This window comes from Telmatherina bonti, assembly GCF_933228915.1.
Source record: "Telmatherina bonti genome assembly, chromosome: 4".
Classification (NCBI taxonomy): domain Eukaryota; kingdom Metazoa; phylum Chordata; class Actinopteri; order Atheriniformes; family Telmatherinidae; genus Telmatherina; species Telmatherina bonti.
The window spans coordinates 32,765,685-32,791,187 of NC_136622.1; the positions used below are offsets into that span (position 1 = coordinate 32,765,685).

At 43.7% G+C, this 25,503-nt stretch overlaps 1 protein-coding gene across 1 annotated transcript in view; it reads left to right on the plus strand.

The window, feature by feature from the left end:
- Positions 1 to 309: 309 nt before the first annotated feature.
- itga5 (integrin, alpha 5 (fibronectin receptor, alpha polypeptide)) overlaps positions 310 to 25,503 on the plus strand; it is a 36,106-nt gene continuing 10,912 nt past the window's right edge. The window contains exons 1-19 of the mRNA XM_079238790.1: positions 310 to 685; positions 10,502 to 10,632; positions 13,974 to 14,074; positions 14,566 to 14,689; positions 14,767 to 14,828; positions 14,906 to 14,951; positions 15,062 to 15,187; positions 15,275 to 15,319; positions 15,497 to 15,540; positions 15,752 to 15,808; positions 16,162 to 16,214; positions 16,367 to 16,575; positions 17,706 to 17,897; positions 17,983 to 18,028; positions 18,659 to 18,772; positions 20,015 to 20,070; positions 20,444 to 20,601; positions 20,711 to 20,848; positions 23,708 to 23,775. Coding sequence (XP_079094916.1) covers positions 477 to 685; positions 10,502 to 10,632; positions 13,974 to 14,074; positions 14,566 to 14,689; positions 14,767 to 14,828; positions 14,906 to 14,951; positions 15,062 to 15,187; positions 15,275 to 15,319; positions 15,497 to 15,540; positions 15,752 to 15,808; positions 16,162 to 16,214; positions 16,367 to 16,575; positions 17,706 to 17,897; positions 17,983 to 18,028; positions 18,659 to 18,772; positions 20,015 to 20,070; positions 20,444 to 20,601; positions 20,711 to 20,848; positions 23,708 to 23,775 — 1,979 coding nt within the window. The 5' untranslated portion in view covers positions 310 to 476. The remainder of the gene's footprint in view (positions 686 to 10,501; positions 10,633 to 13,973; positions 14,075 to 14,565; positions 14,690 to 14,766; positions 14,829 to 14,905; positions 14,952 to 15,061; positions 15,188 to 15,274; positions 15,320 to 15,496; positions 15,541 to 15,751; positions 15,809 to 16,161; positions 16,215 to 16,366; positions 16,576 to 17,705; positions 17,898 to 17,982; positions 18,029 to 18,658; positions 18,773 to 20,014; positions 20,071 to 20,443; positions 20,602 to 20,710; positions 20,849 to 23,707; positions 23,776 to 25,503) is intronic.

Sequence of the window (25,503 nt, forward strand, 5' to 3'; positions counted from 1 at the left end):
ATCAAGCTGCCTTCTCTGGCAACAACTTTGATCTGAAAAGGTCATGATAAGTGTGAGATAAAATCAAAGGAAGGATTGTGGATCCATTGTTCATCTGGCTAATAATCTGTGTTTTAGGGATAAGGGTGACCCTTTTTTCTTTTTACCACTTGTAAAGTAGGCAGGTTCCCTCCTCTAAGATTTTTTTTTTTTCATAGGGAAACACAGACTCCTCCTCCAAACTTTGCCACGGGTGTGGGAACTCCCTGCGCTGTGTATTAGGTGAGCAGAGAAGGCGTGGGTCTGGAGAGGAGCAGAGTGGGAGAAGAAGACGCTGTGGAGGAGCTGACGGCGCATTAACGAGATACTGGCTGGTCAGAGATGCAGTTTTAGTCATATCCCCCCTTTCTGTTCTACAGGATCGATCAGCGGAGTGGGAAGCTCAGAAACTTGCGCAGGAAAAACTTTAGTGGATTATTTTTCTCTTTTTTAAAAGAATGGGTTTGGAACCATTTCGCGCAACAGCGCCGGGGACTGCAGCCTTTCCCACCCGCTCATTCCTTTGTATGATGGGGCTCATAATCATTTTTTCTCAGCCTGTCTGTGAGGCTTTCAATCTGGACGTGGAGAACCGAACTGTTTACAGCGGACCTGAAGGGAGCTACTTCGGGTATGCAGTGGACTTTTATTTGTCCGAATCTGCCAGGTGAGTTTTTTCTTAAACAGATACAGGATACAAAGAAAAGACATTATAAACAAACAAATAAACAAACAAACAAAAAATGTCTCTCACGGCCACTTCTGCACACTCAGTTGTTCACAAATATGTTGCGCGCAGCGTCCAAACTTTCCATTGGACCCTGTTAGTGGGTTGAACGTTTACAACACGATGTCAAAGCTAAAGATTTATTTTCCTTAGAAAAAAACTTCTTTATTTTGTGTAATACCCATGTGGCTTTAATACGAAGCCATCTCTGGATCTTATGTAGACTTTATGTTCCCCAGAGCCATGCTTTACGCACAGCGCACGCCCTCCATTCTGTTATTGAATATTTCCATGACAATTCATTTGAGTGTTGATTTACTTGTGGAATAAATTCCAATATCAGAGTGGTTATCTAGTCATAAAAAGGAATTGGAATTGAAAAAATATCAGAATATACAAGAAAATATCATATAATTAATATTATCCAACTAAACGACATTTATTTGATAACTTCACCCTATAACTCCAGAACAAGCTGACCTAATTCAGCCTTTAGAAACCCCATTTTAAATGCCTCTGGGATGCTCTTTGGGTTTGTTGCGGTATGATGTGACACTGCAAGCAGAGACTGACCCAGCAGTCTTCCTGACTGTCACAGTTAGAACTCATCTATGCCTTTACTCTTGTCAAATGTCACAGTAGTGTGTAGTTCATATCATTTAAGGCCAACGAAGGTCATTTTAGTTATTGTCAGTATTGCATTTGTGTTGACCAGGCTTGGATAAAACCATGTACTTGGAATAATCATGAACATAACTTTCACTGAGTCTCATTCAGACTTCCTGGCTGTGTCTGGTGAGCATCAGAAGACCACTGTTCGACTAGCCGGCACGCTGGGATTTCAGAAAGGGCTTTGTGCCGAGTGGGCCGCCAGCAGCAGCTTGAGTTTCCCTGTTTCTCCTCCCCATTTCCCTGGACGGCAGACACGAGGGAGACTCCCCCCCCCCCCACCTCCCCATCTCGCCCCTTTCCTTCGGCCTTTGCTGTCTCTAAAAAAAAGTCAGCTGCTATTAGTCTTATTTTTTTCTCTTTGGGAAGCAGGGGCTTCAAACGAATGGTATGATTTAGGATGTGAAGCTTTTATGCATACACCCCTCTTCTCTCTCTCTCTCTCTGTCTTACTCCCACGTCCCCCTCTCACTCTCTCCTATGCTGATGTCATTCTGCAGGGCTTTTTAATTCATCTATCACACAGACACCCCCCTCCCCCCACGTCTAGCCCCTCTCCCCATCATCGCCCCTCGCCTCATTTTAGTAGCAGACGCAGAGACGTCATTTTACCTATGACTTAATCTGAACTTTTTTTCTTTTACAGTTGAGACACTTTGCTCACAGAGCTGGAGACAACAGCAGGAATAGTGTTCAAATGCTGCTTCCTACAAATGGTCGGCCTGTAATTTTCCTCATGATGATATGTTTCCATAAGTCAGATGTCAAACACAACAAAAGTCTGGGAGAACAGATTTAAGACCATGACCCATCCCTTTATCAGTGAACCACATATATCTGCCACTTTTCATCCAGAGTTTTTCTGAGGTTGATCCATCAAAATGTATCAGACATGAAATGAGTTTCTGTTATCTGTTCTTTTGCCAACACATCGTCCTCGCCCACACTTGGGAGATGTGTGGACTGGGGGAGTAGCAGCAACCCTGTGAGGTCAGCTGAGGGTTGCGCTGACTGATTCTCCTTGTCATGATGAGCTGCCGCGAACCTGGTACCAAACCAGTTGATAAAATTATTGCATCCTTTAGACAAACATGTTTATCTCTGGTGACTATAATGTATTTGCAAAAATGAAACCGATGGCAGATATAGCTGTAGACTGAAGGAGTTAAGATATTTCTTCCATCCATAAATACTACCAGTCAAGCCTACACATACAAAGGCTTACTTTCTTCAACGCTGACGCTAATCCTTGACAATGAGTTTATATATGTGTGCCTGTCCTGCCCTTTGGCCTGAGTAATAAAATTAAATTTGGACACTGGTAGATGGCCCACCATGGTAGTGCGCCTGAGGATAATATCTATGAACTGTGTGTGATAGCTCTTGTCAGATACGCACAGGAAGGGCTGGAGGATTTATTATTCTCTGCTGTGCATGTTTTTTCAGTGGTCAACAGAGATGGACTTTTCTCTGTTTAGCTGTAGTTTATGAACGTCCATCCCTTCAAACCCCCCTCCAACTGCAGGGATGTGGGATTTCTTGGTCAAATGGCAGCAACTGGCTCCTTTTTGACTTTCTCTGGTGCCTGGCAGCGATAAGGGAGTGGATTATACAGAGATAGAAAAGGTCAAAGGTCAAGGTTGACAATAACAACAGACCTGGCCGGGTGTGTAAGAACTAATGACACAGGTTCGTGTGTTTCAGTGATGTGCATCAGGTTACAGATAGTTTGACTATGGCTAGAACAAACAGAGCTTAGCCTCACCATGCTGGGGACCCTTCTGTAGTTTAGCCTCTCAAACAGGGTTAGAATTGAACAAATATTGACATTGGACGAGGGCCTCTTTTGGTAATGTGTTTTTTGTGTTGTGTCCCTTCTCACATTCGACCATACATCTTACTGTTGTTGTTTTCACTCCTGTCCTTTTCTGTGGATTCGTTTCTAAATTAAACCAGTAAGTGTTTGAACTGCAGGAGCACAGCTTGTATATTTGAGCTTCCAAGCTTTCCTTCATCCAGGTTCTCTTCGTTGCGTGCAGACAAAGAGGCCCTTTGTCTGATGGCTGAAATTGTTTACTGTATCCCTTCATAGGAGCTCTCACTGTGACTCATTACGGTCCTGATTTATTGATGTTGCTTTAATTTTCTGTTTCTGTCCAGTGTGTGCACCTTTGGTAGTCAGGTTGGGAACATTTTATAGATATTTAGCCTGGTAATGGAATTTTTCCTCTCAACCTTTCAGTAGCCTGTTCATAAAAGGGGCTTTATATAATGAGCCTGTGTGTTTCACTGGAAAAAGATGTCAGCATGGTCAGTGATGAAGTGTTTAAAGGGCCCGCCGATCCTCTGCTGTATTGGTTTGGGAATGCCCCGAGGACGTCATGTCTACTTTGGAAGCGAGTCAGCGATTGGTGGGGGTTATCCTGACTCACACTTTTCCAGATTTAATCTGTGACTGCTGGCAGGTCTGGTTTGTTTTAACTCCAGCTCCCAACATGACTCATATCTGTAGTAATTTGATAAAAAGCTATCCTTCATACAGCAATGAGCACATGACGACATTGTCTTCAAGTGAAATTTAAATTTGAGTCATTGAAATTTGAATTATGATGCACTGTTTGAAATGGAAACGGCATGTAACCTCCGCCAGTACTTGCAATGAATGTGAGTTGGTTTGTATGCATGTGTGGGCAAAACAGGAGTTGGATTATGCAGGGGCAAAGTGCTCAGACAGCTGCCACCCCCTCCACCACCATTCCTTTTAGTACAACAGTCTCTCTATCCTGAGGTGAGAGGACTGGACCCCCTGATGGGGCTATTGTGGAGAAGTGTGAACCCCCAGCAGTTAAACCTCTTGCAGAGGCATGTTTTAGGGCATTAGGACTGTGAAAGGGGGGTATGCATTAGAAAGTGCATCAGTGAGGCTACAAGTCATTGCGACGTATTTATAGACACAAAATGCTTCGAATTTCTTACCTGCCACTTGTGAACTTGACACATTGGTGGTTATGATATAAAAGTTGTTGCTCCCTCCACATTAAATGACCCACAAGGAGGCTAAAATGTGAAATGATTGTTGAAAAGTTTGGAAGAAATAACTTCCTCACACTCGTGCCAACTTGCTGCATTCACATCAGGATAGTCCACTAGACTCGGTCCGACTGGGGACTTGGTTTAGTTGTAGGGGGAGTGTATCCATGCGGAGCGAAGTCACCTTCATTATGCAAGTTGGTCAAACGAGCCAAACCATTGGAAAAATATATCCCCATTCTTACTAAAGGTGGCGCTGTACTAGTATTTGGCAAAAGACAGGACAAGACCTGCGTGAAGAAGAAAACTCCTCTGCGAGTTAAACATGGAGATGAAACTATGACTGTTTTGGGTTTTTATTGTGTCTTATGCAAGTATACTGCATGAATGGATGCAATATGAACAACAGACGAGGCAGAGGACCCTTAACGCCATCGCTATGTATTTACCCACAATGCAATGCTACACCAAATGCAGGAAGTGACTTTTTTTTGTAGTTCACTTCCTGTATTTGATCCCCTTGAAACGGGCCGAGACATGCGGTTATAGGAGGACCGAGTCCGCTTTGTGTGGTGCGTTCACATTTGCCTAAATGAAGCGGACTTTCCGAGCAAACGGACTCGGATTCGAATCAAAAAGCCTGATGTGAATGTGCCCTATGGCAGACCAGCAACTCGTACGATCTGTGGTGTGGCATAAAACCACAAAGCCTAATCTATTATCTAATCACATCTGAATGTCCACCCAGCTCTACTCTGTTACAGTAAACAGCACTGAGAGAAGGCTGTCGCTAACACTGCCTGTAAACTCCAAGCCACCTGTTCCCAGACGATAAAATCCTATGAGGATATCGGAAATGTCTTTCCTGTGATGTGGGACCAGATCCTCAACACACTGTTTATCTTATCAGAACTGGTTCGTGTGGGCACAAACTCTCTTTTCAAGTCCAGCTTGGCTTATGGAAATGCCCATAAATTAGTTGTAAAGGACATGACTTGCTCCAGGCTTGTAGAGCAACTTGCAGATCTTTTTTCCACGACCATGTGACTGTCAACCAAAAAAAATGTGGCCTCAGCTTAGCACAGTAGATGCTCTGTAGTCAGCACACACCATCTCAGCCGGTACTGCTACTCTCATCATCTTCATGCTCCTGGGCAGCAGCGCTGACAGTGTGTGTATGTGGTGTGTGTGTGTGTGTGTGTGAGTAGACGATCGTCCATATGGCAGCCGTAAGGACTGAAACAGTTAGTCTGGCCTTGGCTCTGAGTGGGATGCAGGACTACTGAAATGGCTCCATGTGGTCTAGAATTAGTCATCACACACATTTGTGTTTCTCAAATCAGTCATTCAGCAAATTTCACTTTTAAGTTGCACACGCTTTATAAAATCTGTTTTTCTCTGGTCAAACATCATTCAGTTGCTTAATGTGCAAGCTAATAGACCAGATCCGTAGTCCAGCTCCTGTTTGTCCAGGTAATATGTGTCTGTTAGAGATGTGGATCTTGCATTTTGGCACTATCCACCTGGCTTCAGTCTGAGGGGTTTACTAGGTCTCTCTCTTTTAACCTTTCAAGATCACCATGGCAACTGATGCTGAACACAAAAGCTGCTCTGGAGCTGTTTATGTTCAGTTTCGGGTTAACAGAAGCAACATTCTTCTCTGATTCTTCTCCCGATGAGATTCCAGACGGTAAAATCCGACCCAAGCAACATTTACTCGCCATCAAGCGCAAGTATTGATTCCTGACATCATAAGCAAATTAAATGCATTTGGTTGACGTTGGATGAAACTCAGATTGTCTAACGACTGACAGAAGATCAATAATCCGATCACCTTCTGTCCTGTCAGTTTGATTTTCCGAAGTCCAGAAGATGATTTGGAGTTCCTCTGGCTAAAGGCGGCTTTGAAATATCTGATTCCAAATGCCGTTAGCATCCTTAACTCAAGTGATCAATCTCTGAAGTTTGATATGAACTGCTGCATTTTAATTGGTTTTTCTCTTAATCTTTACTTCCAGGTGTTTTACATGTATTTTTGTCCCATATTTGTGCTTTTATTGCACCTGTCCAGCACTGCTGCAGAGATGCTTGCAATAGTGAGACAAATGCAACTTTTCACTTTAGTAGACAATAAAAATCTACTCTGATTCTGATTTCAAGTCAGTCAATGCATTTAGATGTTAATCATATAATGATGATTTAATCCCTCTACTTTTTGTACAATGAGTTTCTTTTCAGAATTTATTAAAGAATTTATATATTTAGTTAAAAATGACCTTTTTACCCCAGAACTTGCTGTTAAATTAGAACATCACAATGACCCTTATAGTTATTATAAAGGTCATTGAACCACATGTTAAGCAAACACTGTCAAAATCAAAGAAACTGCAGGTTGTTTCATGTTACGTCACCATTCAGAGTCATGCGTTCAGCCATAAATGCATGATAAAAATATCACCACATACATATTAGAAAGTTAGATTATATAGAGAGTTTAAGGACTTTCAATCAGATATATGTATTTAAATATTTTAATAAAGAGTGCACAGCTTGATGTTGTCTTTATGGCACCAACATCATCATGTTTAGTCCAACTGGACTTGCAGCAGTCACACCTATAACTTCCTCTGTCATTTAATTTCTTGCTTGTGTTTTTCTCGCTCTCAGATGCAAGTCGCCTTGGAGACTGTAGAGTAGTCGTAATCTTTATCATATTCTGTATGTTTTCTTTCCTGCTTTTCTAATGAAGGAAATAAAAGAACTTCTGTATGTTTGGCTTGGGAGGGAAAAGCCCATTTGCACGCTGTAGGATCAGAACCAGCAGAGGTTTTGTAGAAATCCCTGGCTGTCTTACTTCTTAGTGCACCCTCTCAGATCGCTGCATCTGACTTCTTTTCACTGATTTGGAACCACTCCATTGTTTAAGTATGTGTTGATTGCTTAGGATAAATTCCACGAGGCACTGTGCGTGTTTTGCTTATGTGCTGGCGAGTTTGGAAGGCCTCTGGTGCTTTTTACTTCCCCCACACCCTCTTCCTTGCATATGTGCCATGGTGTTCACTGAGCCTTGTTTATGGCTGCAGATGGGGAACTACAGCCACACTGGTCCGGCTTAACAAATGTGATTTAGACTTTTTTTTTTTTATTTTTATTTTTATTTTTTTTACTCTTTTAAGCTTAAAGCTAATAGTGTTCAAGTAACATCAGCTTTGCAGCTGGGTGGAAGACAATTAAATGTGGAATGGTGGGGTGCTGGGCTGGCTGGGAGGATGTAACCTTGGAATTTGTCTGTTGACAACCTCAGTCTGTAACCTCATCATAAAGCCTATTAGCCATGGCTGCACACAATAATGTCACATCAGCAAGTTCCAGCACTCTGCATCAGCCTCCATTTCTCATCCCCACATAAAATAGTGGTTAGTCTGGCAATTATAGTGTGGTGAACCTTTTTTTTTTTTTTTTTTTTTTTTTGGTAAAATGTCCCCAGATGTCTTGACCCTCCAATGAGACAGTTACAGTGAAGCTGTTTACACATTCCTTACGTGGATCCTGAGTCATTTATAGTAGTTTAATTAATGCTTAATTATCATCTGGGTGATGGGGCTCATTAGTGGCTGCTGTTTGGCAGCTGATGGGACAGCATGAAGCTGCTAGTGCTTTTCACACCACCCCCCCCGCCCCCCCTTCTGCTTCACCAGAACGACATTGTTTAAATGCCTCCTCTTGTGAAATGGGTTGGTTATGCATCTGTCGCAGCGAAAAGTTACGAGATTACCAAATGAAGATTAGTTTATATAAATTGTTGCCAAAACATATTGGTGAGTAGAGTCCTGTGGCGTCATTTTCACAGCTTTTTAAAGAAGTGCTGAGCTGTGGCCGCTGGCAAGGTGTTACTTTGCAAACCTGTGTTGTTCCCTTTGTTGAACTTCGCTGTAGTAAAGGCATCCCGTCTTCGTCTTCATGAGAATAACGTCTGTCCTTTGGTGAACAGCTGAGGATTTCTTGCCCCCCCCCCCCCCCCCCCCCCTCCTCCCTCACTAATTACATATTTTTGCATGCCAATCCCAAGAGCCTCCACTTTCACAAAGGAATTTGTAATGCAGCACTCAGAGCTTCATTAAATGCGAGCGCTGCAGCAGCTTTACCTTTTAAGCACATAGCCAGCAGAAAAGGTAAAAGGGTGTGGGAATGCAGATCCCACCCAGATAAAGGGTCATTAAATGCTCATTTTAGCTCATTAACAGAGCTCAGAGATTACTGTCAGGCTATGTTTGTGTGTGTGTGAGAATGAGAATCTGTATTTTCACATCTGCATGTATCAGTGTGAGGCGGCTTGCACCACCTGCCAACTTTCTGATTAAAGCTTGTTTTGTTATTTCCTGTTTTTTCTTGTTTTATTTTGCTCCTTTGAAAATTTGCCACAACCAAATATAGCTGGACTCTGTTCAGATCGGATACAAGGAAATAAAGCTCTCTCCGTTGAGCGCATCTTCCTCGGCTGGTGTTATTCATCAGATGGACGTGTTTACAGATTATTCCTGCACATTTTCTCTTTTCCTTGCAGAGTGCTCTGAAATGTTTAGCCTCAAACCGATCTAACGTAACGATGCATGGAAGTTCTGATGTGCATTTTTCCTCAAATAGATTTGGATGGCTTGCAGATGACAGGTGTGCATATTTACTAACTCCTGTTTATATTTGAGCATCAGCGTTTGAAAGATGGCGAGAGCAGGATCTTCAGCTGTCTGATGAGAATCCCAATCCAGGAACCGTCTCTGTGATTCGTATTAAAGAGCAGACGGAAGTCTGTTGGGAGATTCCTGGATTTGTAAATGCGGTCAGATATAAAGGGACCTCCTCTCCAAGCTGAACCGACTTTTTTTCCCCTTTCTTCCAACACAAACTGGGATTTTCTGCTCCACATTTGGATCTGGCATTGTACCGGATCTCTTTTGAGGTATTAAAACGACGCTAACAGTGACGTGTTAAACCCACACCCAGTCTTTTTTCTCACACATTTGTGTATTTTATAACCCAAAGCTACTGAAATGATCTCAGGGCTTCATGCTAACCACCAACACTGAGGTAGTAGATGGGTTCAGTGGGATTAACTGCAGCGAATTACATATTACACTTTTTAACTGATATCTTCGTCTTAACCCAGCTAAATAGCCATCCTTAGGGGCACGATGCTAAATTTATCCAAACTGTAAACTTTTGAGAGCTATTGGAAGATCTAGAGCAGGAAAGGGTGTACTCTTCCTGTTTTAGAGGCCCTCAGACATGGTCTGGTCTCAGTGGCCCCTTGCCTCCTTTACCCACATCAGTATGACTGTAACTGCATCTCTGCTGCTTGTTTGGGTCAACTGGTTCCAGAATGAGGTAATGGTTAAACCATCCACTTAAGCCACATTATCTGCTGGGAATATTTTTTTCCGCTGACTTATCCTTGCCCAGATCTTCATTGTGTCCATTAACATATCATCACTCTACCTTTTCTTAATCTCCCTCATCTCTGAAGTCGGTCCAGGACTGTTATTGTTTCACCTGTAACCCCCCTCTATACTGTGTGTGTCTGTTGAAGTGGTTGGCTGCCCTTCCTGCAGTTGTACAGTTGAGCTACAAGGACACTTTTTAGCATCCCAGCTGAAGAAACAAGAGTGTGACTCCACTTAGCCTGTCTGCTCTCTTGTTTTCCTGTTGAATGATGCCCCCGGGGAGCATGTGTGACCATGCAAGCAGTTCTCCTCGTGTGTCTGACTGCATACGAGCGGAGTGAATCCTTCTGCTGGTGTCACATGTGCACATGTGATTGCAACAGTTTCCAGCGACTGTACGGGATCACGTAAAACTGCAACCTCTTAAAATGTGTTGCATGTGAGTCAGAAGACGACTGGCTAAGCTGTAAAATGTGCTGACGGCGTCGTGTTTAACGCCGTCGGACTTGGAGGCGATGTTTTATCGAGGCTGGGATAAGAGCTGCAAGTGTAGGATAAAAAAAACCCCAAAACACAGCAAACATTTGATCTAAAGAAGGTTTTCTGTGTTTTCTCCCAGTGCGAGCGTGGTGATTGGAGCCCCCAAGGCCAACACGAGACAGGTCAACATAAAAGAGGGAGGGTCTGTGTTCTACTGTCCGTGGAGCCTCAGCCAATCAGACTGTCACACCATCGAATTTGATACGGAAGGTAAGGCCACTGATCAACACTTTGCCGTGTTTTGAATATGCAGTTTCTTTACAACTGGTTTTTGCCTGATTAGCTGGAAAACCAAACTGTTCCTCTCCGGATCCGACGCCTCTGCTTCACTTCACTGAACTCTTTGACTTTTCTCTATTGGCTCCTCATTTTGGGAATAAAGGGAATAATGGGGTTGTTGAAGAAGCTTTTGAGGAAAACCGCTTCCTTCCTGCAGGTCATGTTTATGTTTTGCCTCAGGACCTGATGGGAGATAAGCAACCAGTAAACAAACAGGTGTAACAAAGAAATGTCCTGTTTGCATGGCAGGTGAAGCCGGTTGTCTTGATAAAAAAGGGTGTCAGTTGAGTTGACATTAACTAAAGTGGTTTGGCAGAATGCGACGCTGTCTGATGAATGGATTCGTGTTCCTCTATGTTGACAGAGTTAACCATCGATGGAGCAAAAGGGGGACGTGAGGGAAAAATTCACTCAAAGTTGTCGTGAAAACACACAAATGTTATGGATCACACTTGAAGAGGGACAGATGTTGCGTCACATTTGGCTTCTTTCCTAAGAAATTAAAGCCTCGCATTTTAGGCCAACATAAAACGACTGACTATACAGCACAATAGGGGGAAATATTCCACCAAGTGATTCACAAGCCTGTTAAAAAGAAGAAAAAAAGCCTCTTTTATTGGACACCACTGCCACGCTCCACTATTTCTGCAGTTTATCTTGCAGTGTTAAAAGTGCAGCGCATCCATGGCTGCTGGCAAAGGACCACAGGGAGTGATGTCATGGGTAAGCAGTGAGGTCTTGCAGTCAAGGTTGGTCTCATGTTGGAGAGAGTGTCCTTCACATCATGAAAAAAAAGGCTTTGAAGGAGCAGATTAGAGTGCCAGAGCCAGCTCCGACATCTGGATCATGGTAGAGCTGTCGTACAGTGGGGGTGGGGGGGGGTGTGCACTGACTACACGGATATCTGCATGGAAATGTGCCTATGACAAACAGCTGTTACATGGATGACATTTACTGCTGTAGTTCATTTATTCTGGCTTCACCTTTGCTTTCATTGCCAGTTCTGACTGCAGAGACTTCAACCTTAAAAAGGTCGTCGCTGATTTATTATTCGTTTTTTTCCATAATCATTTCGAACAAATGGCTTTCTGCAAAGCGCGGAGAGTACTTCACACAAAACGGTGTCAGTTTTCTCCCTGTTTCTTAGTGAGTTTGAGCTCTGACCCGCGGGCCACATACCCTCTTAATTAACCTAACTAATTGGGTCAAAGCGTCCAGAAGCCCCCCACCCATCCACTTCCTTTTCCATGGAGATAAGAGCCGGTCTATGGATCTGAGAGGAGGAGAGGGGACTGAGGGCAGCAGGGTGTGAGAGGGAAGGAAACCAAACCCCCCCGTTGCCCTGCTCTATCCTCCTCTCTCCTCCTGCTACTCCCACAGGAGCAGCTGATGTGATGAGTGAATTCAACCATTTGTCTTCCACACCACTGACACACACACACTAAAACACACACTCACAATGAGAGTCTCTAACCCCTCTAATGGCTATCCACTCACAAACAGTTCAAAGTAGAGACCCCCCCCCCTTCAATCCTGCGCTTGTCCTGGGAGAGGCTTCGTCCTGGCACCATGTCACATCAGCACACTGCACTAAGCAGCCTCCCAGAGGGCGGTGGCGGCGGTGGGGATTCTGGTCAGATGACAAGCCCTTGTGGCTCGTCTCGGTGTTTTCTTGCATCTTCTTTTTCTTTTTTTTTTTTATCATCTCAAAGTGTTTCCCGTGATTCCAGCTGTACGCCGTCAGTCGACAAGCAGAACTTTTCATCACAAATCATGGCGATGACGAACTAATGCTGTGGTGTCAGAAGCTTTCTGAGCGTCTTCAGGCGCTCGCTGTGAGGTCCTTTCTCTCTTTCACACAGCAGAATAACCAGTCAGATCATCCAGTTATCATGACAAGCTATCTTTAAAACAGTCGTGCTTATTTCCGGTCAGTGTGCCTTATTTTATTTTTATTATTGGTTTTTACTTACTATTTATTTAGTTTGTTTTATTGTTTTAATTCCATATTCCTTGTATGACCTCTTGTTTTTATGTGTTATTTATTTGCATTTGAACTGTTTTATTCTGTTTTTATTTTTGCCGATTGTGTACAACACTTTGTTTCAACTCTGGTTGTTTTAAAGGGCTTTATAAATAAAGTTGAGTTGAGTTGAGGCCCTTAAATAAAGACTTCAACTGTTCAGCTTCCACCTCTCACCTTGTGGATGTGAAAGAAATGCTTAAATTATGAAATTATTGAAGAAAAACACGCATCTGAAGCAGATTAGATAAAGCGAGGAGCTGTTGAAGTGCGGTTTTGAACATTTGGAGCAGGGCTGGCTGCCACTGGCCCACCATGCAGCGGGAAAACCCAGAGACGGAGATTAAACAGAGGTTATTAAAAACCAATATTCTCTCTGGTTAATGTAGTGGGAGAGAGAAGTAAATGAAAGAATATGCCGTAAAGACAAGGAGGCAGTGGAAGAAAAATCGAATAGAGAAAATGGAGATAGGATTGAAAATGTAATGGAGAAAGGGAGAACGGATAGGGCGCCTAAAGAGAGATGACTGGGAAGTTGCTGTGCGGAAGCCAGGCCAGAGTGTGTGTGTTTTCCTTGGACCACAGTCTCGCGGCAGTTTCCACAAAGGCACGGAGCAGACCGTCATCCACAAACCTCCAGACTGCCGAGCTGGCTGGAACAAAAGACTGGAGGCGGACAAGTGTGATACAAAACCTCTTCTCTCCACATCCACAGAGCTCCTCATCTCTTGTAGTATCTGTCATTACTTTAAGGTTCTGCTGTTGTCTCCTGCAGATGTTCACTCTGGTATATGGTGGTGGTGGTGGGGGGGGGCTCCTTGCCTAATCAATTTGTTTGCATTTCATTCTTTATTGCAGCACAGATGTAACATGTGTCTTTCAATAAAGTTGTGTTTAAACCTGACTCCCAGGACCATCTGTCATATCACCTGCTGCTGTCAAAGTGGGAGATCAGTGTTACTGGCCAGGTGGCCAAACAGAGTAAAGGGTCAGCAAGGTCAATCCAGTCCAAACCTGGCCAAGCCCGCTTCTATGTGCTGGGCAGCGGCGTGGAATCGGACTCTCACCCAGCTGATCTTTGCATGAAAAATGGTGTAACTGGAGTCTTAAAGCCTGCTGTTTGCCAACCACGCAGATGTTTCCAAATGCCTGAGAGGAAGTGGGACAGTGGAAGTGGGATACTTGACATCCAGCTGAAGGAATTAATGTCTTTTTTTTTTTTTTTTTTTTCCCCCCTCTTCTTTCCCAGGGGATCGCAGTGTCATGATCAACGACACAGAACACCAGGTTGATTTCAAGTCCCACCAGTGGTTCGGCGCCACTGTGCGCTCTCACGGTGACACGATCCTGGTAAGATGACCCCCCCCCCCCCTTTAGAGAGATGTGTAGCAGTAGAGCACAGCTTGAATTTATCTGCAGACTCATTATGTTTTAGATTAACATTCCTTTTTCTGCCTTTGTTATCAAGCATTTTCCTGCAACACAGAATGAAACGCTTCTCGTTTGTTCCCAAACGAAACTGTGTGCAAACTACATCGTACGCTTCAGTCAGCAGGGGCATGTTAGCGTTTGTCCTAATCTTCTGTGAATTCTTCATGTCCAGGTTTATCTGCTTCATGTTTGGTGTTTTCTGCAGTTTTTTTGACCTGGGTGGAGTTACGTAGTTACCCTGCTCCAGATGCACCACTGACCTCAGCCTGAGACTCATTCTGAGCTCACCAGTGTTGTTGCAACTGGAAAAACATTTCCCAGCTAAAAGCTCACCCCACTCCTCGCAGCATCTCCTTCCTAACATTCCCCATCTCCCCCCCCCCCCCCCCCCCCCCTCCTGTGCGCTCCAGGCCTGTGCCCCTCTGTACTCCTGGCGGACTGAGAAGGATATCCCCCACTCGGACGCTACAGGGACCTGTTACCTCTCGGTCCACAATTTCACCAAATTTGTGGAGTATGCTCCCTGTCGGACAGGTATCCGTCAGCACCCTGGCCGTTAGCGTTGGCTTTCCCTGTGATGTGTGTGTAAATCCTTCTTCTTCGTGTTTCAGAGATAAGTGATAAGGAGGGACAAGGTTACTGTCAGGGAGGATTCAGTGCTGACTTCACTGTGGTAAGTTCTGCCTTCCAACAGGTTTCCGGGATCGTTCTCCTTTTCTCTTGATCTAATTCCCACACCTTATCTTTCAGGATGGTAAAGTGGTATTGGGTGGGCCAGGAAGCTACTACTGGCAAGGTATTTGGGACTGCGATCATTTAACAGGACAAACCAACCCTCCAGAAGATCTTTTTTGCCGATTGTGTACAACACAACTGTTAACTGTTTTCCTTGTTTGTCTCACTAAGGTCAAGTGATCTCTGCAGCGAAGGAAGAGATCATCCAAGCTTATTATCCAGGCTACTTTATGCAGTCTGTGCAGGGTCAAATCCAGACCAAACAGGTCACGGCAGCACGTGATGATAGCTACCAAGGTAAGCAAATCTGACTTCACTTTGTTCTTACTACATGATCTGCCATGAAAACTAACACAAGGTGCTAATTTTTTGTGTTTTCAACAGGCTACTCTGTGGCTGTTGGGGAATTCAGCGGTGATCAGATAGAAGGTGGGTCACATGTGACACATTTCACCTTGAGGTGTACAGAATTTAAACCTCTTTAACAATGCAAACATTGCAGCTGATGTTAGGCAGATAAACTGACTACTGAGCTGGAATATGCTGTCTTCCCTCTAAGCTTGACCTGCGCATTTCTTCCTGGTAAATCTTTGTTTTCTCTCTCAGATTTTGTAGCCGGTGTTCCAAAAGGACTCCTGCTTTATGGCTTGGTAAGAATGCTTCATCATCTCCCTCATGCTGCTTTTTATTGACGTGCTTTGAAAATAGGGGAAACGTGGGCTTTAGGCTTGGGACCTATGCAGGAAGAAAAGAGACTCTGCAATACTGGGAATTGTTTTTGCAGCAAATTCCATGCCAGAGACTGTGCTTATATTAGACCTTATAAAAAGATGTTTGCCATATGTGCTTGCTGCGTTACAGGTGTCCATTTTGAACGGTACAGACATGACGACCATGTTCAATTTCACCGGTGAGCAGGTAAGGCTGCAAACCTCCACTCCAAAGGAATCAATTTAATTTCCAGTCTTTATGTATGCGACATTCTAGACTCTTTCATGGTTTCCTGTTGAAGTTATGAAAGAAAAATGCTAATTGTGTTCATGTTTCTCTGAGTAAAAGAGGGCTAGCCTTGGTAAAACAATGAGGATTTAGCTAAATAAACACCATCGGTTGCTTTTATTCTTGAGATCTTGGCGGAGAAAAGAACAAGAACAGAGCTGGGTCTAACCTCTCCTCCCTTTAGTCTATGTATCTGTTTTTTTCTATTATGTAAGAAAAGAATCAAATATTAATCTAATTGATTAAAGTTATAAAAACTCTGTTGTTTCCAGATGGGATCATATTTTGGCTATGCTTTGGCAACAACTGACATCAACAGCGATGGGTGAGCAGAAGACTTTTCTTCTTTTCTCTCTAATTGATTATCATGGCGGGATCTAGATTGAATACCATCAACTACCTATTACTGCTACACCATCAAGTGTCCGTTTGTTCTGATTTTATTGAGTTTGAGTGCTCTTCTTGTCCTGTCTGCAGGATGGTGGATCTGCTGGTGGGAGCTCCTATGTTCATGGTCCGAGACTCTGACGGACGTCTGGAGGAGATGGGCCGTGTCTATGTTTATCTGCAGCGTGGTCCCTTAAACCTGGAGCTCCGCCTGCCTCACCTGACAGGCACTGAAGGGTTTGGGAGATTTGGCAGCACAATTGCACCGCTTGGAGACCTGAATCAAGACGGTTTCAACGGTAAGATTTGGGAATTGTGGTGACAAAAGAAGTGCTTTTTCATTAAGATTATCTTTTGTTTCTACATGTGAAAGATGGTATGAATGATTTATATCTTACCACATTAATGACTTGTTGTGTGAAGGCATCTGGATGCTTGCAAAATTGGAAACATAAACAGTTGTCTCAGCTCATTTAATGCCATGAACTGGTAGAAACGGGAAGGTTTTAGGAGCAACGACAGGTCAAATTACCAATAATAAAAATTAGCAAAGGTTTGGTAAAGTTTTTCCAGACTTTGACTAGCTTTGGGATTTGAGTTTGATAAAACTAACTCGTGATAAACAGAGTTGCTTTCTCCAAATGTCTGTCAGAAAGTTTCTTGAAAGTTTTGCCCTTTTACAGACTACATCTTCTCTGGTTCTTTGTACTACATGTGTACACGATATTGACAAAAAACATGATGATTTGGGTATTGACCTGACTTACCAAGGAGCTGATGAGCTGAATTCGTCAGTTCAGTGTCCTTTGCATTCCAACAAACAGCTCTTCTGGTGTACACCAAACTTCTTGGTTGAGTGTGTCTGAAAAGGGAAAATAAGTCTGACTTTAGCTAGCTTTAGCGATAAGTTGAAGCTAGCTAAAAGGCTTAAAGCTGGGGTAGGTAATCCTGCTCAGAGACATTTTTTTTTACTGTAGGTGAAGAACAATAAAAACCATAGTTAGACTCCTTAGTATTTGGCTCCTCCTGCTAAAGCTGTAAACTAGAAAAACACTCGGAGAGCACAAACCTCCGCCAAGGCTTTTAAAAAGTTCCGTGATCCGGATCGCCACCATAATTAAACCTGTTCTTCCTTTTCACATTTCCAATAATTCCTGAAAATTTAATTAAAATCCGTCCATATCTTGGACACAAACAAACAAACAGATGAACGGCAGTAAAAACATAACCTCCTTGGCGGAGGTAAAAAAGAAGCTTTGAATCACGCAAGGAGCAAAACCAGAGGGGGAGGAGCCAAGAAAGGGCGCTACTTTCACATCTTGCTAGCTTCCCAACATTACCTACCCCAGCTTTAAGATCGAAATATAATTGTTTTCTTCTTAAAGAGAAGCTAACTATTTTTCTTTTTTAACTTTTTGCTCCATGTTAGATGTGGCTATAAGTTGTCCATTTGGAGGGGAAGACCGCCAGGGACTGGTCTACATCTATAACGGACATTCGGAGGGTCTCAGGGAAAAGCCGTCTCAGGTGATCGCAGGCCAGTGGGCTGCAGGCGCTATTCCTGCTAGCTTTGGGTTTGCCCTCAGAGGTGCTAAGGATCTGGACATGAACGGATACCCAGGTAACTGAATGTGATATTTATGACATTTAAGGACCATTAGCGCCTTTTATTTCTTATTAAATGTTCCTTCTCTTTGTTTTCACAGATCTCATTGTTGGAGCATTTGGTGTGAATAAGGCGGTTCTCTACAGGTTTGTGTTTTGCCTCCTCTCCTGTATGTTGTCACAGTCTCATTTACTTTCATATTAAGAGGAAAGAGAGAGGAAATGAGTACCATTGCTTAAATTCATACTGAATAGTAATACTGAATACAGGAAAACGTTTTGAGCTACAAACCCCAAGATAACATACATTAGTGTTTGTGACCTCCACACGATGACTGAGTGATTAACTGTGTGAATATCAAATGGCTCATCTAGAAACCATCCTCTAAATGGAAGGCTGTAAAACTATGTCAGTCTTCATAAATAAGGAGGATAGTGTTTTTTGGTGATTCACTGCTCTTACAAAGCACCAACGTGCAATAAATCAGCTTCTCTCACAGAGATTTGGCATGTATACTAACTTTTTTGTAGACTTATGCCTGCATTCATGGTTTTTTGTTGGCAGAATCCCAATTTTATTGGGTGAATGTAGGCTATGTATTTTTTACTATTATCTGGTGACCCCTTTTTTTTTTTACTATTATCTGGGGTCCCAACCCCCTTATTGAGAACCACTGGCTTAATGGATAGCCAAATTACAGGCTTTAAACTCTACAATGTTTTCTGAAGGCATTAAAAGCAGAAGTGTAATATCGGATTCCCCTTCCCAAACTACAGATCCCGTCCGATCGTCAACACCAGTGCCTCCCTGACTGTTATTCCCACCATGATCAACCCTGAAGAGAAGAACTGCATAATCACCAATGGAAACTCCACTATTCATGTGTCCTGGTGAGTGCTCAGATGGTCCAGCACCCTGAGATGTCAGCCATGTGACTCATTTGGTATTTGTTTGACCCGACGAGCCTCTCAATTTCCTCCCATTCATAAACACTACTATCTTGCCAAGAAGTTCTGATAAGCAACATCCTTAACATCAGCCGTCCTGCTATTGGTCTGTAGCGAGTGCTGCCTTTATTTGACCTCTTTTTAAAATGTCTTCGTATCACAGCAGAGGAATAACATGCTGAATAGCAGCTTTGTTAGCTTCCAAATGTGCAGCGTTCAGCTCCAGAAACTGGGAGAGGAAACAGATGACTGTTCCTCGCTGCTTGACATGGTTGACGCTGCACTCATGTGTCTGCCCCCCCCCCAACTCTCTCCACATCTTGATCCATAAAGGAAACTCTTGTATACACATATGTCTTGATTATGCTGCGTTGCCTGGTGATGTGGAGTTTTTGGTGGGGGTGAAAAGAGAGCAGAGGGCGGGGGGGGGGGGATAATGGGAAGGAGGTCCGGAGGGGAGGGGCTGGGAGGTTTTTGCAGTTGCTTTGAATGAGATATTGTTTGGCGGTGGAACACAGCTGGGAAACATCAGGACATGTAGACTCTTGTGAGCTTGTGCATGCAGTTGTGCAGACACGAGAGCATATACATGAAGTTAGTACTATTCCTCAAAAGAAGTCTTTGTTTTTTCCTCATTTTCTCCTTCTTGTTTCCCTTCTGGTGCAAGTTTCTGCTGCTAGTTTTAGTTTTTTTTGTTTTTAAGCTTCTCTTGCGTGAGCTCAGCAGTGAAAGGTTTGCAGACTTGGACCGCAGCAGCATGTTGTATGGCTGATGTCATGGGAGAGAGCTACAGGCTTATGCAGCCAGCCATTGACTGGTCAGCACTGAAACCTGAGTCTTAGCACAATTTCACCCTTCTTAACTCTGCTAGTCCTTTCTGTATCTGTGGGAAGGGGTGGAAGGCCCTGTTTAGAAATGGAGACGCACTGCTTTATCAGCCCAGCTGGCTAAAGTGGTCATATGGCAGCCCTGTCTCCAAACATTTGACATTTTTAGCATATTATCCGTTGCTTTCCCATTACGCCCCATGCCTTGCAATGTGAACCATGTTAGGGAGCTGACACAAGTGAACTGGGCTATGAGACAAAGTCTGAGTGAGGGCAGCTGAGGTGTCTTTGTGCTGAATCTCTGCCATTCATGTGCACGTTTCTCTCGTCATCATCTTGTCCTTTCTGTCCACAACAGCGTCAACCTGAGTTTCTGCATATCTGCAGAAGGGAAGCACCTACCCAGCCACCTCGGTGAGACAATTTCCTACATCTGCACTTTGTTACAAGCATGCAAACAAGCCACTATTGTTAGTGTTTTAGATTTAGATCAAAAGTTTTCGATCGGTTTCAGTCAGATTTGCCAGATTTTGTCATGACAAAAACAAGATGAGCTGTGTGCAAAATCATCATCTTAGTTCAGTCTCCTTCCTGATCAGCCTTGAGTTATAACCTGTAATTACTCCATCTTCTATTTACGAAGCCTCTTCCTGCTATTACCTGCTTACATTGACGACATTGTGTGTGCCTCGGAGAATTTACGGCGGCCCGTCTCAGACCTGTCAATGGGCGACTTAAGAACATTCATCACAACCATGAATGCTCATTTGTGCGTTATGTGTTCCAGATTTCCAGGTGGAGGTGCAGCTTGACAGTCAAAAACACAAGCAGAAGAGTGCAGTGAAGCGGGCTCTGTTCTTGGATTCCCAGCAGCCCTTGCTCCGGAGGAGTATAAGGGTCCGCCATGGCGAGCATCTATGCGACCACAAGAAGATCTACCTAAAAGTATGCCTTCTGATAACTGAGGTTTTTTTTTTGGCATCTATCCCTGTTTACAAAGCTTAACGTCTTGAACAACGGATGGAAACGATGAAATGTGTTTCTTTAACTGCAGGATGAAAAAGACTTCCGGGATAAACTCTCCCCTATTTTTGTGGCCTTGAACTTCAGCTTGGATCCCAACGCTGCTGCTGACTCCCACAGCTTGCGGCCCGTCCTCAACTACCAGACCGCTAATGTGATTGAACAGAAGGTACTTGATTTACACTTGTCCCGTTTTCTGTCAGTACAGTACACTAAATGAGATAATAATGGTAAAATTTGTGCTGATAATCTAACTCTGGTGCGGAAATTGCTTGGGACTTATTCTCTCTGAGCTGATAAGATTATCTGCCACGGAGTCGCTGTTGGAAGCCGATTCGGTGGCTCCACTGTCCCTGGCAAGAATAATGTTGATTCAAAGCTACACTGATTGGAGGTGATGAAGTGTGTTTGTGTGTGTGTGTGTGTGTGTGTGTGTGTGTGTGAGGCTGATTTCTTAATGGAAATGTGAGACATATGTGCAGGGAAGTGTTTCCATGCCCTTGCAGGGATAGTTTCTGTCCTGTTGGTGTGGATAACGGTGCGTTGGTGACCGTTCCCAGACGGATGCTTGATATTCCAGGAAGGGGCACGTTTTGCCCATCTGGTTGAAGTCTCTGCGTATCACCAGTCCGCTGGCAGTGAGCACAGCTAGCTAAACATGTTGGCATCGTTTCCGCCACGGTGCAGCATGCGCCACATGCGAGTTCAGGAACCGCTATCAGATTGGATCGTTTAGGAAACGGCAATCAGCAAAGTTTGATCTCCCTTTTTCTCTTTCTTTCTTCATCCTCGTGTGTTTCTAACTCCCCCACTCCCCTCCTTTTTAGTCCTTTCCACTGATGTCTCTCCTAGATATCAAAGCAATTTGGCCTCAAACAGATGTGGTCTGTTGCTGAACCAAAAACCTTGAGACGAGCCTGAGCTTTAATATCAATCTTAAACCTGACAAAAAGGCATTTTTCAAACAAACAAAGATGGCAAACCTGATCTGTGTATTAGTGTGTACAGAAAGACCAGTGGGAGTTGTGTAAGACTGCCAACATATTTCATTAATCTGACTTCATATTGTGTGAAGGAGCGACCATCCCACCACAGCCTTGGACTAGATCAGACATACGATGCTCTACTGACTTTCATATATGCTCGGAGTGTGTGGCAGACCATGTTAAGATTTCACTGGCTGTTCCAAGTTCTTTCCAAGCTGGAGTAGGAATGGGAGGTGGCTGATCCGCTTGAAGCAGCCGTTCTCCCACATGTCTCTATGAAAACTTAGAACATTATTATAGGAGCCAATTTGTTTAATTGCGTTCTCATTGGTACTGTTAGAGGGCGCTGTATTGCTACCTGGGCAAGTGACACATATAGGAGGAACTCGTCACTGGTTTAGTAGATGTTTGGCCCAGAAGGGCAAATGGATTTTGATCGCAGGGCGCGAGACGTGTAAATGCCACAAGATTATTGCAGATGGAATAAAGATTGATGAAGCTTAAATCAAGCGATCTGAGTGGAAGTCAATCACGGTAAAGCGGCGCGTCTTTAAGATATCTCAGTAGCTTCGATTAGACTTAGCTCCTTCAATTATTATTGTTCTATTAATGAACATCATTTTTATATCGCACAAAAGGCATCTATTCAGGTGTTCTGCTAGTAAATATTCAATTCAATCCAGTTTTATTTGTATAGCGCCACTTCACAACAATGTTGTCACAGGGCTCTTTACATACACATAATTTCAAGCCAATTCATACGTATCCTATAATAGAACTGATTGCATCGAGTCATGACTTGGATCCAATCCCCCGTCCTGAGCATGCATGAGGCGACAGTGGGAAGGAAAAAACTCATTTTAACAGGAAGAAAACCTCCGGCAGAACCCGGCTCAGGGAGGGCAGCCATCTGCCTTGACTGGTTGGGGTGGAGAGGACAGGAAAGACAATATAAGATAGAATATTGAAGTTATTACCACTTTCAAATCAAGAAATAAGTGAAACTATGTATGAATGCCCTCATTGTTCTTAATATAATTAATATAATCAAACCAAATGGGCATGACTTTGATAAAAAGAGGCCAAGTTGGAGTTTGAATTTCCATTATGTCACATGCTGATGTAATTGTTGATGCCGTTGGAGTACATCTATGTTTCGAACATTGTTTTCCTGTCCTATGCACAGGCCGGTGTGCATATGTGGCCAAGTTAGCATTGTGGTTACTATGGTGTCCATAATTAAAGCCCCTGGATGGTGTAATGACAAGGGGGGTCGCTTTGCTCTCTGTAATCTCTTCCTCCACTTCTATTTATTATCCTCATCGTCTTGAGCATCATGACACTGTCAGTCGCAGCAGGATGCAATTTAGCTGTCCGCAGGGCTTTCCCTGCCGCTGCCCTGCCACACTTTCAGCGGCCGTCCACTTATCCCTCGCTGTTTCTGCTGTAGTCTCCCGTTTTCAGGTCGGTTTCTTGTATCACTGCGTCCTCTAAGCTGCGTTCTCCCCCCTCTTCATATGATCATATCCAGCCGAGGTTCAGAGGGTGGTGTAGTGTGTGGTGACAGCGCGGTTCGCCACGTACGACTGTGATGTGGGACGCTGGGGAGAGCTGGCAGCTGTGTGCGCAGCATGTACCCTGGCATGAGCTCCGCGCTGCACCCTGTTTATTATTTCCACTTGTCACCATTACAGTAGAGCGCGTGCACGTCAGGACAGCTGATTCGTGCTTGTCATGACCTCACCGTGCCAGGATTGTCCCTTTTGAGCTAAGCGTTGCTTCAGACTGTCTGAAGTGCAGAGATGATGTGGTGTAAATAAGGAGGGCTGCAGTCCAGGTGTGTGTCTGTTGGTGGTCGGGAGACGGGGAATGGAACGTGTTAGTCATACTGCGTGTTGCATCTTGCTACACACATCCTGTTGTCTCCTTTAAACAGATATGTGATGGATCTCGTGTTGTCTTCACGTGTCTTCACGCCTGTGAGATCATGATATCCAGCTGCTGCATATTAAAATGTTATCATCCCAATGTGCATCTTTCAGACTCAGATTCTGTTGGACTGTGGAGAGGACAACATCTGTGTCCCTGACTTGAAGCTGGAAGTGAAAGGGTGAGTTTTTATTTATTTATTTTCTTTATATTTAACCCAGTGTTACAATGACGGCGAAAGCAGTTGCGGTGCGCGCTCCCGATGTAGTGCAGTGGCGGGAGGCGGGGCTTAATGCGGAAGAGTCTCAATCCACTCGTTTTGCCCACAGGTTGGTCTTGACAGCCTACGGAGAGGGTCGGTCTGAAGTAAATAAAGCGATTTGTGACAATAACTCGATCAATCCCAGCCCTTCTGGGCTCAGAAATAAAAATAAATTAGCCTGAAATGCACATAATAGTTCTACTTTAAGGTAGGGTTGCATATAACACATGGGGGCGGGGGGCTGAGGACTGGAATTGAGAAACATTGGTTTAACCCCTAAGAACGCGCTGTGACATATCTGATACGTCCAGTTTCTGAAACATTTGGCATCACTTCATGGTACAAACTTAGCTCAATACTGTGGAACACAATCTGATTTTTGCCTTCTGGCTCTTGATGGACACCAGAAAGCTGAAGATTACACTATAGAGATGTTGATATATGAGTATAAAAGATAAATATTCTTTAAAAAATGGGTACTTTCTGTTTTACATTTTGTTAAATAGACAAATAAAGATCTCATATTCTAAATATTGGACTTATCTTAAGATTTTTTTCATGGGTTGGGTCTTTATGGGTTAAAAATACAAGTGAGTCCAGTTGAACATGGCAACCCCAACTCTGCCCCAAGAAACAACCTTGGGTTTGAGTCCCGAACATAAATACAGCTGTTTTTGTTGTTCCGCTGCTTTGTTTGCTTTAACATACCCAAGAGTGGGTGTTAACAGCCACGGTGTTGCTGTGTAGTGAGGGGCACCCCTCTCTCTGAAAACAGGAAGGAGCTCTGCTTTACAGGTGTGATGACAAACAGTTAAAGGGCGAAGGCGGGATGGAGATGAAGGGAATCTGTGGGGAGGGAAGCAACCTCGTCTCTGAGGCCGTCACCAGCACCCGGCTTGCCACACTTTGATTGGAGAAATCTGTTAGCATTTTTCTCAAAAATAACAACCTCCCCGATACTCCCTTCGCTGCTCTGTCATTTTGATTTCACATTCCTATATTTATCTCCCATCTGCTTACATTTTTCCATTTCTTACTCTAAATGTATGGCTGATCCGTCACATATGGACCAATCTGTAGCGGCCTGCAGATGTAGAAAAATGGGATTAGTGCAATTGAAGTAATACCTTGTTGTTATTTGATTGCTCTGTAGTACATAATAGACATTTAATGGCAGTTGGAGGGGTTGACAGGATGGTCATGATTTAGTGGAATTTCATAAAGACGGGAAAATAAAAAGGTATCTGCCATTCTTGCGATATCATTTCTTCTTTTCTGCTGCCAAATCACATAACCTGCCGGACTAAAGGTCCCTCAGGGAGGCTTTATGGTTTTGCAGTGTTTTCTAATTTGGAGTCTGTTTGGTTGAAAAAGTGTGAATCCAGTCAGCATCAGGCTGCTGCCGTCTCTCAGGCCAACAGAGGACCCGCTTCAGATATCTCCTCTGTCTTGCTCTGCTGTTTTCATGAGCTGGGCTGTAATTAAAAGCATCTGCGTGGCCCTCCACATGGAATTTCTCATTGTTCTTAACTTCAGAGAATGACGATGGAAGTGAAGTAAAGTGAGGAGTGGGGAGGGGATTCACAGCGCTACACTCTGTCTCCCACCATATTTGACTGTATTAGTACATTACAAACTTAAATAAAA